At 45.5% G+C, this 17,392-nt stretch overlaps 1 protein-coding gene across 1 annotated transcript in view; it reads left to right on the top strand.

The window, feature by feature from the left end:
* The first annotated feature begins 423 nt into the window (after positions 1–423).
* The window catches only part of wdr45b (WD repeat domain 45B), a 31,246-nt gene continuing 14,277 nt past the window's right edge, over positions 424–17,392 (top strand). The window contains exon 1 of the mRNA XM_028819927.2: positions 424–628. Within this exon, the coding sequence (XP_028675760.1) occupies positions 562–628 (67 nt within the window). The 5' untranslated portion in view covers positions 424–561. The remainder of the gene's footprint in view (positions 629–17,392) is intronic.

The raw sequence follows: 17,392 nt of genomic DNA, 5'->3' as shown, positions 1-17,392 counted from the left end.
TTGATTTAAGAAATGCTCTTCAGTTTGAAGTACCAGTGATCATACTGCATGATGCCAGGTACAGAAGATGACAGCTTCCCCTCCCCCATCCCAACATTTTTACATGCCAGTTGCTCAGAAGTGTGAGGTGCCATCCAGAGTTGTGCTCAGAGACTAGTGTCAGAGTCGGGCACATCAGTGTGGGCTGCCAACTTCACCCATTATGACAGGCACCAGTTTTAAAGTAAATGCCCGTGCGGTCCAGACGGCTGCCATCCCTGGCACAGGAGGAGGCCGATTCTTCTGAGCATGTTCAGTGTCGTGCAGGCGCGATCCCGAGGCCGCCGCGTGCACTCTCGCACTCGATTGCTCCTGCGTTGCCGACACGGGCACAGCGCGGCGCGGTCCCGCGCGCTTGTTTCCACTCCATTACTCGGCGCTCCACACTGCCGCCTAGTAGTCGCTGAGGAGGAGGAGGCGGCCAGCTTCGCCCGCGAGTGACAGACGAGAGAGGGCGGTGGGATGTCTCCGCTCGGCTGAGGCTCAAGCTGCTGGGAATACGAGGGGGCAAAGGACCACACTATGAACCTCCTGCCTTCCAATCCTCACGGAAATGGCTTGTTGTACGCCGGCTTCAACCAGGACCATGGTGAGGCTGACCGGGGGAGCCCGTTTGGGTCGCGTAGTCTGGCGCAGCTGAGCGCTTGGCCCGCCCGGCTCTGTAGGCCCATCCGCTTGCGGCTCTCCTTCTGCCTGAAGGCTACGGGAGCAGCCGGTAGTGACGGACTTACGGGCAGCTCGAGGTGTCCGCATCTGTCTGAGCTCGGGGGTGGAGGAACTGAGGGGCTTCGTGACCGAATACGGACGGGTGGGCTTTGTCGAAGGTGTCCTAAAGAGCTCAAGTGGAATATCAACGCGAACCGTGCAAGTTGCCCAACTAGATGAGTGTGGGGTTTTGCGTACTTCAGAATGACGAAGGGCGCCGGCATTGCAGTGGCCCGTGATGGTGGTCCTGTTCCGGCTCGATTGACTTTGCCTGTTCGCGGTTTGCATTTACGTTTATTTAATTGACTGACGCATTTATCCAAAGCGACTTGCACAAAAAAAGAGGTCAGCAGACTGGCGTAAACATCAGGGGGGGGGGGGGGTGTTTGGGAACAAATGTGACAGGACAAGGGGACAGAATTGACCTTAACAAAGGAAGAGCTCGGAACACAATGCCAGCGGGTTACAATTCGTAGATATGAACGGCACGAGCGTCTTCAAAGGCTTCCTAATCACAAGGAGGGAGTCCGAAGTTTGCGTGCCGGTGGGCACCCCGGTCCACCAGCCAGGAGCTGCACGTGAGGAGCGCCTGGGCGGAGGGTTGATAGCAGCAGCAGGAGGTGCGGAGGACCTCGGCGGAGTCTCCATATGCAGTTGTGCTCTTAAGCTTTGGTACCCCGGGCAGAGGCACCACTTGTTAAAAAAAAAACGACCGAGGCGACAAAACGCATTTTGTTTTATTTTTAATGGGGTTCAGATGAAACTGGTAGGCATCGCAGAATGGCACACTCATTAAACGAAGCACAGCAGCAAGTGAAATAATACGAGGGTCCTGCGCAAAAGTTGGGTACGTGTGACGCTTAATGACGTGTGACGCCCCCTTCAGTATCGCCGAGTGCGTTTACTTGGCGCACACAAAAAACGGAGTAAGGTGAGTAAGTCAGTCAGTCAGTAAACGTCCGTTCACACGTGCAGGTCCACCAATGGAGTTAAAGTCCGCAACGGAATCTGGAAACAAGCTTGGCGGCAGGGGGAACTTCGTTACATTACTCACGACTTACAGAAAAAAGTTACAGCTAATCTGATCACATCTTCTCATCGCTTAGAGACTGATGGAACTTTATTTGGCCTTTTACAGAAGCACTTTACAAAAATACATACATAAATGGATCAACACACACACACCAGAATGACTAAAAAGAAAGTTCTGACTCGGCAGTCCCAGTAAGGCGCTATACTGGAGCGCCCTGCAGTGTTTCTTGACACACTTCTGCTGAGTGAGTCATTGGCCGACAGCTCACAGAGAGGATGTGCATCGTGGTTCATAATGCCACACCATTTTGTTTTAATTCTCCTCTCCTCTACGAAAACCTCCAGAGAGTCCAGAGTGCGTCCCATAACTGAGCGTGCCATTTCATTTAGCTTATTTAGTCACTTATTATAAAATGTAATACATTACTTTTGCGTGACTTTTTCTTCTTTGATATATAAAAAAAAAAAACTGCATGTTTGACTGGCCAGCAGTTTTATTAAATCGTAAGCCCCAAGAATCGGAGGAGAAGCGCAATCAAACATGATCATCAGCTTGTGTTTCATAAATGTGCAGTGGAGTGTGAACCCCATCCATCCTCAACCCAAGCCCCCAGTGGTTCACTTTGTGGACCCTAGCCGCTGTGTCAGCTGATCACACTGTCCCAGCATGTCTGTAGCGGGCGGCCGGATGAAAACCAAAGTGATGCTTTATTGACGTTCGTGGTTCTGCTGCTGGGCTGCACACAGTGAGACTGAACCCTGCAAAGGGGCGGCAGGCTGGCATGGGGGCTTCGACCCTTACATCCAGTACTGCTGAGTTAAAAATAACGTGGCAAAGGGTACGCTTCGGACAAATGTTAGGATATTTTTCTTCACCTAGAGAAGCACCGACACCTGGAAAATGTGGTAGATAGGAGGACTTTAATAATAATAATAATAATAATTCAGTGGCCTTCAAAACTCAAGTTGATGTTTTTTTGGAAGAATGAAGTGGACGGGATTGGCAAGTGGAGTTGGGCCACCTGGCCTGTTCTCGTCCAGATCTTTTACAAAACTGTGACTGGTGATATCCGATAAAAAAAGAAAATCAACAGTTTTGGAAACGTCTGTTGAGAGCACTAAGAAGCCGTGGAGTTTCAGTAGGTAAGACTTAGCTACAACAAGTGGCTTCTGATGAAGAAACTGGTTAGAATGACAATGGTGGCCCTCCAGGATCGGAGTCTGTGACCCCTGGAGTGAGTTAGTCAGCGGTTGGCTTGCTTTGCATCCCATTGTTATTTATGGGGTCGTTATTGTCGTGTACGGGGTCCACTGATGCTTATGAACGTGCACTCGCTTCACTCCGGCGCCATTACTGAGTGAATCTACCATACGTGAAATGTCCCAAACCATAATCATTTATGGGTTAGTCCATAATTATCTGCTAATTTTGTTTGGGTGGGCGCTGCAGCTTTCCCTGCACACCCATGTGGACACGCGGCGTTCCTGTGGTCGCAGTGGTGAAGGTTCAACTTTGATCCGTCTGTTTATCTCGCCCTTTTCTAGGAGTCTTACATGGCCACTCTGCTTTTTCGTTTGCACCAAAGACGAGCAGCGAGCAGTGATCTGCCTCTTCATGGGCTGAAGGAGTATGAGGGTCCGAAATTCAGAGAAGGCTCTCTGCACAGTCGGCAGGTGGCACTTTACCACAGTGGAGTATTTATGAATGGATCAGGAAGCACAAAAATGGTCAGGCGAGTGTTAAGCAAAAAGGAGTGGGACGCCCGTCCACATCCACCACCGACTACGATATCAAACGGTCCATTCCATGATTCTGACAAACCGATGAGGATTTTGTGCCCACCGGTACACTTTCGGACCAGAAAAGGCGGATCACTGCTCCTCTTTGCTGCAAACGGAGAGTGGAGAGGCCAAAATGACGAGATAAACGGCCTGACTGAGGTGGGGAGTTCGCCACGGAGACCCCCAGACACACATGGGCCCTGGGAAGAGCGTACAGCAAAGCCAAACCAAACAGTCACAAACGGGCAGGTGATCATTGGTTACTGTTGGGTAACACTAATCCATAACGGCTCACTCTGCACATCTTTATTGTTTAAGGCAGATGCCCTCTGTGTTTTGGACGACCAGAGGTGGTCTGCCACAAGCAAACTCTTATTAATCGGTCAAAAAAACAACAACACAAACAAAGAAAGGTTTGGAATCTTAAAAACCAAGACAAACAAAATCAAGAGGAAGGAAGTGTGCAGCAGTCACTGTCACGTGTGCAGAGTGTGGTATTCATTCAAGAAACGCAGCAGCCACTGCGGCCTGGTGGGATCGGAGTTTGAGACCCCCGATTTACAACATATCCCACTGCAAATACCAAACACCTGCAATTCACCTGCTTAGTTCGGCGTTAGGACCACCACAGGTGGAATAAAATTCAAAGTGTACTCCGAATAAAAACCACAATGCCGGGCCGCCAGCAGTGGAGCTCAGAGAGCTGAAGCGGGTCACTCGAGACCCTCTGTGACGCTAACATGGTGTGCAGCTGCCATACAAAATGTTGGCCGTGTCAGGAGCTTCCTTGTGGGTTAAACAGCAGCGTCAAGTGCAATACTGGAGGGTGGGCCGTATGCTGGGTTCAAAGTGCGAGTCTTCTAGGCGGTCCCTGACTAAGGGCGAGATTGGCGCAGGTCTCAATTTGGCACCAGGACTGCAAACGTTTAGTTTGAGGGGTTCTTTGTGACGACAAGTCCTGTGATGCCAGCGACAAAGATCTTCGTTATCGGATGAGGAGCCCCGTTCATGCCGCACTGACTCTGTCACCGTGCTTTTCACGTTCCTTTTTGACGTTTGCCAACCTTCAGTCCCCCATGTCATCTGTCGTGTGCTCACGTTTCCGACAGGCGGTGCAGCTCAGTGCCTGAAGCATTGGAGTTTACACAAGGTTGTGGGTTCAATCGGGGCCCCCCATGTCGTTGCTCTGTGGTTTGAAGAAATTCTCCAAGCACGCGCTGTGCACCCCATCTAAGACAGGCTAATATCGGAGTAGTCAGCGTAGACCTTATGTTGTTTTATTTGATACGCAGCTCGTCCATTTTGTCTGTTATAATGGAGGCTGAGTATCCCTAATCTGAAGTGCCATCAAAGGACTGTCCGGCAGTGGATTCAGTGTAGAAAAGGGAATGAAATAACAAAAAATAAATAAAATGGGACATCACAAGTGGAAAATGACACATTGGCGGTCAGTGTTTTTAAAACAGAAAGATTTGTGGAAAATCGAGTACGCACATTTCAGGTCTTCATTGCAAATACGCAGCAGCAACCCCCTCGAATGGGCTCTAAAATGGAGCCTCTGTGTCACAATTGTCACTTTTGAGCTTTAATATGTGTGTCAGGTTTACGCATGTTATAACGACAGCTTGGTGATCTGAATCATTATGGCGCTTTTATTATCGTGTTTTAATTTTTTTTTCTGACCCTCCTCCTGTACATTTTGCCTGATTTTATATTTTTCTTCCTAACCCCATCATCTGGATAGATGGATACGACGGTTGTCCTTTCGTGAAGGCAGATTATACTTCTGTGAAGCATCCTGGGATGGCATTCGCTGACAAATCAAAGCTGTTTGTCTTGCTAGTTTTGTTTTCAGAAAAAAAAAAATTGGTGGGGTGGTCCTGGGGGTCTGAACTTTAACGGCGACTTCAGAACGCAGGGGGCTTTGGGCCGGAGGCTTCATTGTGCTCTGAAGTTCACTGCTGGTGGCTGCAGGTTTTCATCCCACCCAATCTCTTCTTTTAAAACAGCGGGTGCTTTACACACTGGTTATGCTAAACGCTCGCTGAATGAAGCAGGATGTTAGATTGGTAAGAATTTGTGTTTTTATTTTTAAGTATTTTGTTCTTTATGGTTTCTGGTCCTTTCTGCCATTATTTACTAATAAGCACACAAGTGGGCCTCACTACAAGAACGGTCCGTGTCAGTCACCCTCTGCTTGTCTTTACTTGTCAATATTCATATAAAATAAGAATAAATAAAAAAAAAAGTGAATTTAAAAGAAAATGAGTTAAGTACGTTAAGTAAGATATGGCAAAAACACATCTCTGTGGGTTACTTTTGAGTGCTACAGATTTGCAGCTTGAATGTGGCGACGGCTTATGAGGTGTTAGTGGACTCTAAGCTATCGACTTCCCGACAGAAGCCATTAAGAAGGCTAACGGACTGTCAGGTTATATAGCGCCTTGATGTGTGGAGTACAAGTCACAGGAGGTTCTGCTCAAGCTTTATAACACACTGGTGAGACCTCATCTGGAGTCCTGTGTGCAGTTTGGGTCTCCAGGATATAAAAAGGACATAGCAGCACTAGAGAAGGTCCAGAGAAGAGCGACCAGGCTGATTTAGGGCTACAGGGGATGAATGATGAGGAAAGAGCTGAGCCTTTACAGTTTAAGCAAAAGAAGATTAACAGGAGACCTGACTGAAGTGTTTAAAATGATGAAGGGAATTAGTTCAGTGGATCGAGACTATTATTTTAGAATGAGTTCATCAAGAACACGCGGACACAGTTGGAAACTTGTGAAGGGTAAGTTTCGCACAAACATCAGGAAGTTTTTCTTTACTCAAAGAACGATAGACACTTGGAATCAGTGACCAAGTAGTGTGGTAGACAGTAAGATGTTGGGGACTTTCAAAACTCGACTTGATGTTTTTTTGGAAGAAATAAGTGGATAGGACCGGCGAGCTTTGTTGGGCTGAATGGCCTGTTCTCGTCTAGAGTGTTCTAATGTCTTGTAAAGTACCGTAGCAGGAAATGTCGTTTGGGATTTCAGTTGAATCAAAGTGGTACATTTTTTACTTGTGATGCTGCAGACAGACTGATGGGACAAAGCACCTAATCAAAGAAAACGATTCGCTAGCAAATCAAATTAAGAAACTAGTTAGAGTGAAATTTTACAGTCGCCTCCAGGACCGTTCTGTCATGTAAAGACTGGTAACCATCACCCTGTTAGTGTTGTGTTAAGAGTCGCAGATGGCGTCGTGTTCAGTGAGCACCAGGCTGCCGCCGCCATTCAACCATCAAATACCAGTGACTGGCACAGGCGTGGAGACGGGGAGGACAGAGCTGTCTTGTACTGCACGTGTCCCTTTGGTGGACCCCCTTTTCCTTTCCTCAAGACTGCATTTAGAAGTCCAGTGTCACACAGCAGCGCCATGGCCGGCCTCTCATAGCCCTGCATGTTGTGGCCATTGAGGCCGATGCTGAAGGGAGTGTGTTGCCTGCTAAGCTGTCTGCCTGTTTGTCCCTGGGGACAAATAAAGTTCTGTCTCGTTATCGACATATAGCACCTTTCATATCTATCCATCATTCTATAGAAACTTGCTTATCTATATTATTATATAGTGCCTTTCCTATCTATCAGTCTCTCCACTACATATCATTATATAGCACCTTTCATATTTGTTATGTAGTGTTTTGCCTCTCATACCCTTTCATATCCATCCATCATTTAGCGATTTTTTGTCTGTCTTTGTAATATATATAGTGCCTTTCATATCTATCAGTCTCTCCACTACATATCATAGTGCCTTTCATATCTATCACTTTGTGTTTTTCTTATCTATCATTACACGGCACCTTTCCCCTCGCTCTCTTTCTGATATATAGTGCCTTTCATATCCATCTCTCTGATGTATGGTGCCTTTCCTAGCTCACTATCTATCGTATAGTGTGTTTCCTCCCTATCCATAAGATAGAATAATGATAAATTTTATTTAAAAGTGCCTTTCAAGATACCCAAGGCCACTATACAACAATACACATCAAATCAAACAAACCAATCAGTTTTAAGTCTAGAATTAAAAATCGAAAATGAGGCACATGCACGGAGCTCCAAAGGCAGGGCACTCCATAGCCGTGGCCCTGATGTGTGCAGTCTGCATAATGGATGGTTAATAACAAGGAGCCCGAAGAACGAAGGGACAGATTAAAAACCATGAAGAGCCTTAAAAACTAAAAGGAGACGTTATATAGAATACGGAAGGGAACAGGTGGCCAATGCAACTTTAGAAGTGTCGGAGTGATCTGCTCCCAGGGTTTGAAGTGGCTGCCCACCCTTGCTGCCGAGTTCTGTACATATTGTAGTTCATTTAGACTCGACACAGGGATACCAGACAGCCATGCATTGCAAAGGTCCAGTCACAGGGTGACAAAAGCAGGCATAAGCGTCTCAGTTGTTACCAAACAGCAATGGACGCAGCCTTGAAATTTGCTTAAGGTGGAGAAAGGGCAACCTTGGTAATATTTATTAATGTGAGGATCAAAGGGGAGTGTACGGTCAAGGATGTGGTAAAGCCAGGGATCTTTACTGAGGAATTGTCTGCTTTCTTTAAAGTGCCTGGAGATGCAAGAATTAAAGCCTCAGGCTTTTCACGTTTTAGTTGGAGAAGGTTTTCAGACAGCCAGTGGTTGATGTCGGCCAAGCGGGCAACCAGTGCAGGAGGAGGTCGTGTGCGTGTGTGTGTGTGTGTGACAGTGCCGCTCAGCGATACAGCGCCTTTCTCGTTGATCTCTCTGTTCTTTTGTCACTTTTACCCTTCATAAGTTACGGCCAGGCCAGACATTGCCGCATTTCCCCTACTGCTGCAAGTAGACGGTGGGCTGCCCAGTTTGCTTTTATCAAAGTTCAGTTTAAAATCTCTCTTTATTACTTTTTTTGTGGTTAAAAGATGTTGTTTGCATCATTTCATTATTTATTGCTTTCTTTATTTCTCGGTGCCACGTCTCTAAGAGGGCAGGACCTCTGAAGGTATCAACCAATGCCACCCACTAATAAAAACACGTGAGGGGGGGACCACTGAAGTGCCAATGAAATGTGCCACGTCTTTCGTGGATGGCCACTGATTCTTTGGTGATTTGTGACACGAGCCGAGGGTATCATTGCGTAAAAATTGAACTCCTAACAGAAGGAGAGATGAAAACTCCAAATGAAACGCAGCGGTTGTGCCTTAAACTCCAGGTTGTCCGCTTCCGCATTTCAGCACAGTAAAAAGCAAAGGTCACTCCATGTCTTAGTGCCGCCTATTCCCTTCAAGTCACAAGTGACAAAGCACTCCAAAGTCCACAGTTTGGGGGGGGGTATGGGGGGCTTTGTTGACACTTTCTGTTTTACGTGACAAAATCGGCCAGCGCCCCATTCTCTGCCTTTTTCCAGGATTTTCTAGGTGATTGTTTTTTTTTTTCTTTCCAGCTCTTGCCTGATAATTATTAACAGGATGTTGTCAGGTTTAAACATTAAAGCTCAATTAAAGTTCTTAAGTGACCTCCAAGTTCGGGGCAGAGCCAACTCCGTGGACTAAACGAGAAAACCATTCCTGCTTCATCTTAAGTGAGGCGATTGCTGCAGCCAACACACTCGAGGCAAAGGAGCATTTTTAAGATGTCTGTCTGGATGTCTTTCATTTATTAAACGTCGACCTCATCCATCCATCCACCAAACCTGCATTCCCATGTACCTGTGTCTGCAGTATAACTTTATACATGTCTAGGATTTCCAACCATTAAGTGCTGTAACACTGGAAAATATAAAGAGAAGGTTAGCAAGCAAAGCAGTGACAGGATCTGCTGTGAAAGATCAGAATAGGGAAGGCCAGAAACAATCCAAGTGTTGAGTAAAATATGACATAAATCTGGCAGGCATTTTGAGGAAGGAAAGCGCGCCACGTGGATGTGACTGCCTTGTTCCATTAAAGATCAGCCTGATTCACTGGTGTCGAGCTTTGGCTTTTCAGTAGACGTAGTAAGGAAGGGCCTGCATTCTGTAAGCCGTTTTGTGTTTCTTGGTGTCATGGTGGCACATTTAGGAACAGAGAGAAGCTTCTAGAATCAGTCATAGAGCAGGGTCTCTTAAACTGTTGGGCTGGCACCGGTTGGCTGCGTGTCCCTGTTGTATTTGATTTGAATGGGCTGCGTGTGGATTGTGAAATTAAGCAGTCGACCATCTGCCTCGATCGTGTCATGCAGCTGTTGTAACTGTCGGTGGAGATTCTCCATTCAGAGAAGCGAAATGGGCCTCGAAGACACTAAGGCCGGGTTTATACTTCACGCAACGCAACGCTCCTACTACGCAAGCATTGTAGTGTTTATACTTGCGCGCATACTTTGCGTACATCTGGAGGAATCCACCAGGTGGCAGTGCGAGATATCATCACGGTGAGAACAGGTTCGGCTTTGCTGTGTTGTGAATTACCTGGAACAGCCATTAAATTCCGATGACACCTTACCGCAATATCTCTGAAAAGGATGTTTAATGATTAAATCCAGGGATGTGTTCATTCCAGCAAGCATTGGGCACGAGTGAGAAACAATCCCTGGACGAGGCCTCGGCTCATCGCAAGGTGAATACAAGCACACTTATATACGCTGGCGTCATTTCAGCGGCACCAAATCCCCAAATCTGCATATCTTTGGAAGGAAACTGGACTACACTGAGGAAACCCAGCAGGAAAACATGGAAACTCCAGGCAGGGAATATCAGTGACGTGACTCCCTGCAAGACAGCAGCGCTAACGCTCCGCCACTCTGTCACCTCATGTGTGTAATTATTAACAGTATTCATTATTTAAATGAAATTACCAATTTATCTGTAAAATGTAATATACATCAATGCTTTTCATCATGAAAGTGATATCAAGTATAAATCTAAGGATTCTAAATGTGCAGAGAGTTGGAATATCATGCATTTAATGTGCTCAGTGCGGCGATCTATTGCTGGTGATCCGCTGCTGTCAGGAGCAGGGAAAGCCCTAGAAAAAAAGACGGCACAGAAGACAATATGTGAGACTTTTAAAATGTATCGTGTCATTACGATTGGGAATATGTGACACTTGAATATAAAAGCACCACGAATACATCTGTATGTCTGCATTTTGCTTCACCACATCGAACCATTTATCAAATATCGAAGCGCGCACACCGATCTCGTAGGATCCGCGAAGCAGCTTTCTGTCACATGTAGATAGTAAACAGAGACTCTGACGTCACATTCCAACTTTTAGCACACTGCGCCCCCTGACTTTTTGCTGGTACTGCAACTTGTGCACGCGGCGCGTTAATTTCTGAGGACCTGCTCAGAGGACGCATCAAATGAATGCTCAGAACGCGTGGCGGCCATGATGCGGTCGTGTACGCGTTCTCAGTGTGAAGTATAAACGGGCCCTAAGAAGGGCAAAGTTGGGTCGCGACACATAAAAAGTTTAAGAAACCTTGTTGTGGAGCGACCCGCTGATGGGTAAAAGACCGAGATGTTTTCAGCAGAGAGTATAACCAGCTTACTTGCCCCCAAAATAAAAGTCTCATTCCATTGTGTTCTTGTTCTCCTCCATATTTCTCAAGTTCAGCTAATAAATTTTCTGTGTTTGTGACAACTGTCAACTCTTACTGGGCACGTGACATAAGCCAGTTTCTTGAACCATCTACTGGAACATTCTGTCTGTTTACTTAACCATTTAAGCAGGCGCTTAAACAAATGCTGCATATTTCCTGTAGTGCACACTTCACACCAAAACGCTTGATGCACAAACTGTGTCACCCCTAAATAGCGTGTGCATTACATTTGTCCTTCCAACAGGTGGCCCAACACAGATGTTTACAGGAATACAAATGTTCGTGATGTGCCATCTGTTGGAAAGACAAATGCAATGCATTTTATTACTTCTATGCATTACAAAATACATTTTAATAGATGGTGCACTGGTTAATGCAGAGGTCTGTGTCAATTACTTCAATTTCACCCTGTCTTAGACAAGTAGCACAGCTAGTTATACACAAAGAAATAAGCAAGATGCGTATCTCGGGACACATTTAATTATGATCATGTATCTTTGTATTTTCATGTATTTTTTTTTTTTTTTTTACATTTCACAGTATATTTATTTATGTACTTCTTTACTTTATTTCCTCCGGTGTGCTCTTGTGATATTGTAGAACACCTGTAGGTTGGGTGGACCATCAGAACTCTTAGGTCCTTAAGGCTGCAACTTTGCTGTAACCGACCAGATGAGACATAAAACTGGGGTCCTGACTCTCTGTGGTTGTTAAAGATTGCTGGGCACCTTTCTGGAAGAGTGGGGTGTACCCCCAGTGTCCTGGCCAAATTGCCCACCATATCCCCCTATCTACCCCCTGTCTCTAATTTTCCAACTCTGTTTTGTGGTGAGTGTACTGGCACAAGACTGGCTGCCATCACACCATCCACATTGCACATTGGTTGTGGTGGTTTAAGTGGCTGCCTGCTGTCTATGTAAAGCACTTTGAGTAGGTCAGAAAAGCGCCATGTCAGTGTCGTTAATTATAATTGTGACTATATGCAATATATGATGGCCTGGTCACATGGACTGTATGGTGAGTGTGGCCCTGCGTCAGTCCCCACCGCTAGCTCACTGTCTTACACACCTAACCTGCAGAGCACATAGACATGAAAGTCGTCCCCTGCTTCGTCTACCGCTGATGCCGCTGTGTACTTTGCTTCTTTCTCATTTTGTGGTCTGCCCCATCTCTTCTTCTGCACCCTTGTGTTCTGTGCTATCATTCGCTGGCTCCAGGATTTGCTGTCTGCTTGTTCAAGGAGTTGAAGACTCAGCAGTACAGATGTGCCCAAAATAAACTCCAGCTGTTAAAATCAATGTGTGGCAGTGTGACGTCTGGTCCTGAGGCTGCACGTTTTCACTGTGAGCAATTTAATCTTTTGAGCTCAGGCCCTCACGCTAGTTGAATCTTCGGCTTGCTCCAGAAGTCTCTTTAAATTAGCAGCACAATTCTGTATGACTCTGCAAGAGATCACCTTTGTCACGGCACCTAGAAGGCCGACGTCAATTCAGTCTTGTTTTTGGCTCCCTTGCTTTTTAACATCTGGATGTTTTTTCTCCTCTTATCTGGTCCCTCGTTTACACAGAATTGCAAACGCCAAGCTGGCCCAGTCAGTGGCTAAGTAGATAACATGGTGCCAGAGGCTGTGGCACCCGGGACCCCTCAGTTTGGATAAGGCAGACGTGAGGATGATGTGAGAGTTAAAGGAACTTGTGAATCCCTTGTGATGTCAGACACACAAATTAGACATTGGTAACGATTTCAAAAAACGAAACATGACACTGACTTCAGTTTGCTTCAGGGGCCTGCACAGTCCACCGATCTCGGTGTAGTAGAGTGCCACTGAGATGAGATGGCTGAAAGATATGCAGGACCTGCATGAAGCTGTGGAGTCAACATGGACCAAAAGCCTAAGAGAGGGTCTGCAACCCCGTGTTGAATTCGGGCTGCTCTGTAGGCAAAAAGTGGAGTTGTGTCTGTTAGTAGATAGACAGGCCCGATAAAGAGACCACCTGGTGTGTGTGTGTGTGTTATCTTCTTATGGCTGGTCCTGTTAGCAGTTGCCACGGCAGATCATCTGTTTCCATATCTTGTGTATACATATATACTATATTATGTGCGTGTGTGTGTATGAATATATAAATATAATGAAGTGTTTGAAATCAAAGTAATCAATGTACACCTCAGTGTTAATGTCTGTGATGCACTACGCATTGTATGTGTCTCACTTATATGCCATTTGGGTTTGTTAAAGCAGTCTTAAGGTTGGTGATGTGCCATCTGCGGGAATGACAAATGCAATGCATTTTATTACTACACACATTTGTGATGTGCCATCGTTTGGAATGATAGACACATAGCAACTAGACAGACACACGGATACTTGTCCTTTTAGTAAGGTAGACTTGGTATGGGATTTGTAAAAGAAGTGGTTATGTTTGTGTTGTGTCATCTGTTGGAATGAAATATGCAATGAGTATATTACTACAGACTAGCTGTGCTACCCGTCTTAAGATGGCACTTTGGTGTTAAGTTTGCAGTGCACCACGCAAGGCCTATGTCTCTGTTATATGCCATTTAGTGTGGGATTTGTAAAAGTGCTGTTATTGTTTGTGACGCACCATCTGTTGGAGTGACAGAGACGCAGAAAACCAGTCAGACGTACGGACACTTATTAACTTGGATGCTCGCTTTAAGAGCCAACCCCTTCACGTTGGCCTCATTTTGTTATGCTACAGCCTCGCCAATTTGCCAACAGCTGCCCACCATGCTTATATGTATACATGAAGGGGTACATTTTGCACAAACATCAGGATGTTTTTCTGCACACAGAAGACCACAGCCACGTGGAATAAGTGACAGAGTAGTGTGGTAGGACAGCTGGACTTTAGGGACCTTCTAAACTCAATTAGACTGCGAGTTTTGTTGGGCAGAATGGCCTGTTCTCGTTGAATGAAAGAAACAGCATTCTGTGAGCCCGATTGCTCCACCTTAATCCCCTTCCATCCATTTTTTATATATACAGTAAAGATGAGCCATTTTAGGAATCTGTTGTTTTGCAGTACATTAATATTACTATACATTGCAATGTTATTCTCTCACATAAATTATGAGAGACCCATGCTTGTTACAAAATAATCTGTAATCCTACAGCAACAACTAGACCGTTCACTTCTACAGTTAATTGTTTTCCACAGGTGAGCATCGACAGAAACACAGGCCATTGTAAAAGGAAACTCAAGTAGGCGGCATTGCTTACCATGCAGGCAAACGGGGGTTTTCTTCTTTCTCCACCGGCTCGTCTTACCCCAAAGCATTGGAGGTGCGCCTCTTCATTATGACGAATAAGAAGGAATCTCCTTCAAAGTTCCAGCAAAGGCTTCAGCTTCTGATGAATGACCAGCTGCAACTACCGTAACACATTTAAGGTGCCTCTACTGTGTGTCCTGCACTCGCATTTCCTCTTCTGATCGTGTCACCAAAGTCGAACTGACCAATCAGATCATTCAGAAGGACTGGACACACACACAGACCATACTGGAGCTGGAGTTCATGCTGTTTTGGTTGAATGGGCACAGATTCCCACAGACACACCTCAGAATCTCATGGAAAGAGAGAGTGGAGGCTATTGGGGATGGGAATGGGGATTGGGGGGGGTGTATGTTCTACCCCATATTAATGCCCGTAATTTGGGTATGCGATGACCAGCAGGCTCAAACAGGTGTGATGGTCATATAGTGTAGAAACTGAAGGGCAGTGTACACCACAGCAGGGCGCCTCCTCTTAACAAACAATCTTGGGGGTCCCTCGACTAGCCATTATGAATTGCGATTAAAGCTTGCATCCCTGCTCTGAATATGAAAGAAGAAAAAGGGGACAAATGGAACATAAAGGATTAACTTAATACCGGGCCTAAAGATTAAAACATGGGAGGAATCAAAATCTAAAGCCTCCGTGTCCCTCCAGGACTAGCTGTTGGTGAGTCTCCACATTAAAGTAACACTCCTGTCATGTCAGCTGAAAGGACTTGCTTTAAGTTAAGAACTGGACGCACATCCCACCTGGCAGTTGTTTAGTTTTTATTTTTATATAATCACAGCTGCTTTGGTATAATTTGGTGCGTTTTTGATAAATTGGTTGCTCAGCCTTTGACTGTCTCCATCATATTGAAGACTCATACGATCCCTCTGTGTTTATAAAGCATTTTGTATGTTTTTTATTTAAAATTTTGTACAACACTCCTTAGGCTAGGGGGTCTTAACAAGCTTGTAATTTAATTAAAGTATCTGAGTTATGGGCACACCAGTGTCTTATCATACTGGTGCCCTTTAATTAGGGGAGAACTCCGGCAATAATCAAAACTGCAGATGCTCTGGCCAAGAAGTGTTTCAACATCTTGTACATTTTCGGAAGACCCCTTTCAGAGCCTGCATCCATATCAGATATGTGCTGCCTTAATGAGGCCTGGCCCTGGTGAGGGTGTAGAGTCGCGAATGGCGTTGGTCTGATGGATAGCGGTGTGAATATTCATAAACCCCATGGCTGTACTGACCCTCTGGACAATACGTGTGTCTGACCTGCTTAGTGCGTTAGAAGCCTTCAAGCACAAGTACTGAAAACATTTTTTGAAGTTCTTTTGGGTATTTAATAACCTGCAGTACTTCATTTGAACAAAACGTTTTTGACAAATGAGCCGGCAGTTCTTTAGTTTGTATGCGGGTTGATTTAATGCACCTGTTAACCGTGAAACACCTGAACGCCGTCAGCTCAAGAAGTGGCAGTTCAGGGTGTAGATGGGTGCAGAATTGCCTCAGACACAGGAAGCAGAGGGTGATGGTGCAAGGAACCTCATTAGAATTGGCCGATGTTAAGGGTGGTGTCCAGCAGGGGGCAGTGGTGGGGCTGCTGCTATTTGTAATATACATAAATAATTTAGATAGGAATATAAAGAACAATCCCTGGTGTGTGCGCGTGCGTGCGTGCATGGGGTTTGGTTCCTGCCTTGCACCCTGCGTTGGCTGGGATTGGCTCCAGCAGACCCCCGTGACCCTGTAGTTAGGATATAGCGGGTTGGATAATGGATAGATGGATGGATATAAAGAACAAGCTGGTGAAGTTTGCAGATGATACCAAGAGCGGTGGATTGGCAGATAATTTAGAATCCGTTAAATAATTACAGAAGGACTTGGACAGCATACATGCTTGGGCAGATTTGTGGACAATGAAATTTAATGGCGTTTAATGTAAAGGATTACAATAGGGAGTAAAAATGTGAGGTTTGAATACACAATGGGCTGTCTGAAAATCGAGAGTCCACCTCATGAGAAGGATTTAGGAGTCGTGGTGGACTCTACGCTATCAACTTCCAGACAGTGTTTAGAAGTCATTAAGAAGGCAAACAGAATGTGAGGTTATATAGCGCCTTGATGTGTGGAATACAAGTAGTGAGGCCTCATCGGGAGTCCTGTGTGCAGTTTTGGTCTCCAGGCTACAAAAAGGACATAACAGCTCTAGAAAAGGGCCAGAGAAGAGCAACTTGGCTGAATCCAGGGCTATAGGGGATGAGTTATGAGGAAAGATTAAAAGAGCTGAGCCTTTACAGTTTAAGTAGAAGAAGATTAAGAGGAGACCTGACTGAAGTGTTTAAAATGATGAAGGGAATGTGTCCAGTGGATTCAGACGGTGACTTTAAAATGAGTTCATCAAGAACACGGGGACACAGTTGGAAACTTGTTAAGGGTAAATTCTGCACAAACATTAGGAAGTTTTTCCTAACACAAAGAACGATAGACACTTGGAATGAGTGACCAAGTAGTGTGGTGGACAGTAAGACTTCAGGGACTTTCAAAACTTGACTTGATGTTCTTTTAGAAAAAATAAGTGGATAGGACTGGCGAGCTTTGTTGGGCTAAGTGGCCTGTTCTTGTCTAGAGTGTTCTAATTTGGGGGGCTCTCCACATAACGTCTGGCCATACAGTGTGTGTCATGTATTGAAGGTATGTTTCCTGAGCAGGAGTTTGGTTGCAGTGATAAACTGAACACACTCCGGGAACAAAGCTGCTCATCCGTCCTGAGGCTCTGGCTCCGTGTGCTGTGATGTACCAGCTGCTCACCTTCTGTTTCATGTTAGTCCCACTGGGCAGAAAGTTTATTTTTAACATGTGCACGCCGAGGATTTAGAAGATGATGACTTTCTGATTCCCACATTAAACTTCCTATATATTTTATATTTATTTTTTGCTCTCAGAGGACACTGATGATTTTTAG

The sequence above is a fragment of the Erpetoichthys calabaricus genome, chromosome 14 (assembly GCF_900747795.2).
Source record: "Erpetoichthys calabaricus chromosome 14, fErpCal1.3, whole genome shotgun sequence".
NCBI classification, from domain to species: domain Eukaryota; kingdom Metazoa; phylum Chordata; class Cladistia; order Polypteriformes; family Polypteridae; genus Erpetoichthys; species Erpetoichthys calabaricus.
Note: the sequence above shows the minus strand (reverse complement) of the source record. Positions and strands in the feature narration are given on the sequence as shown.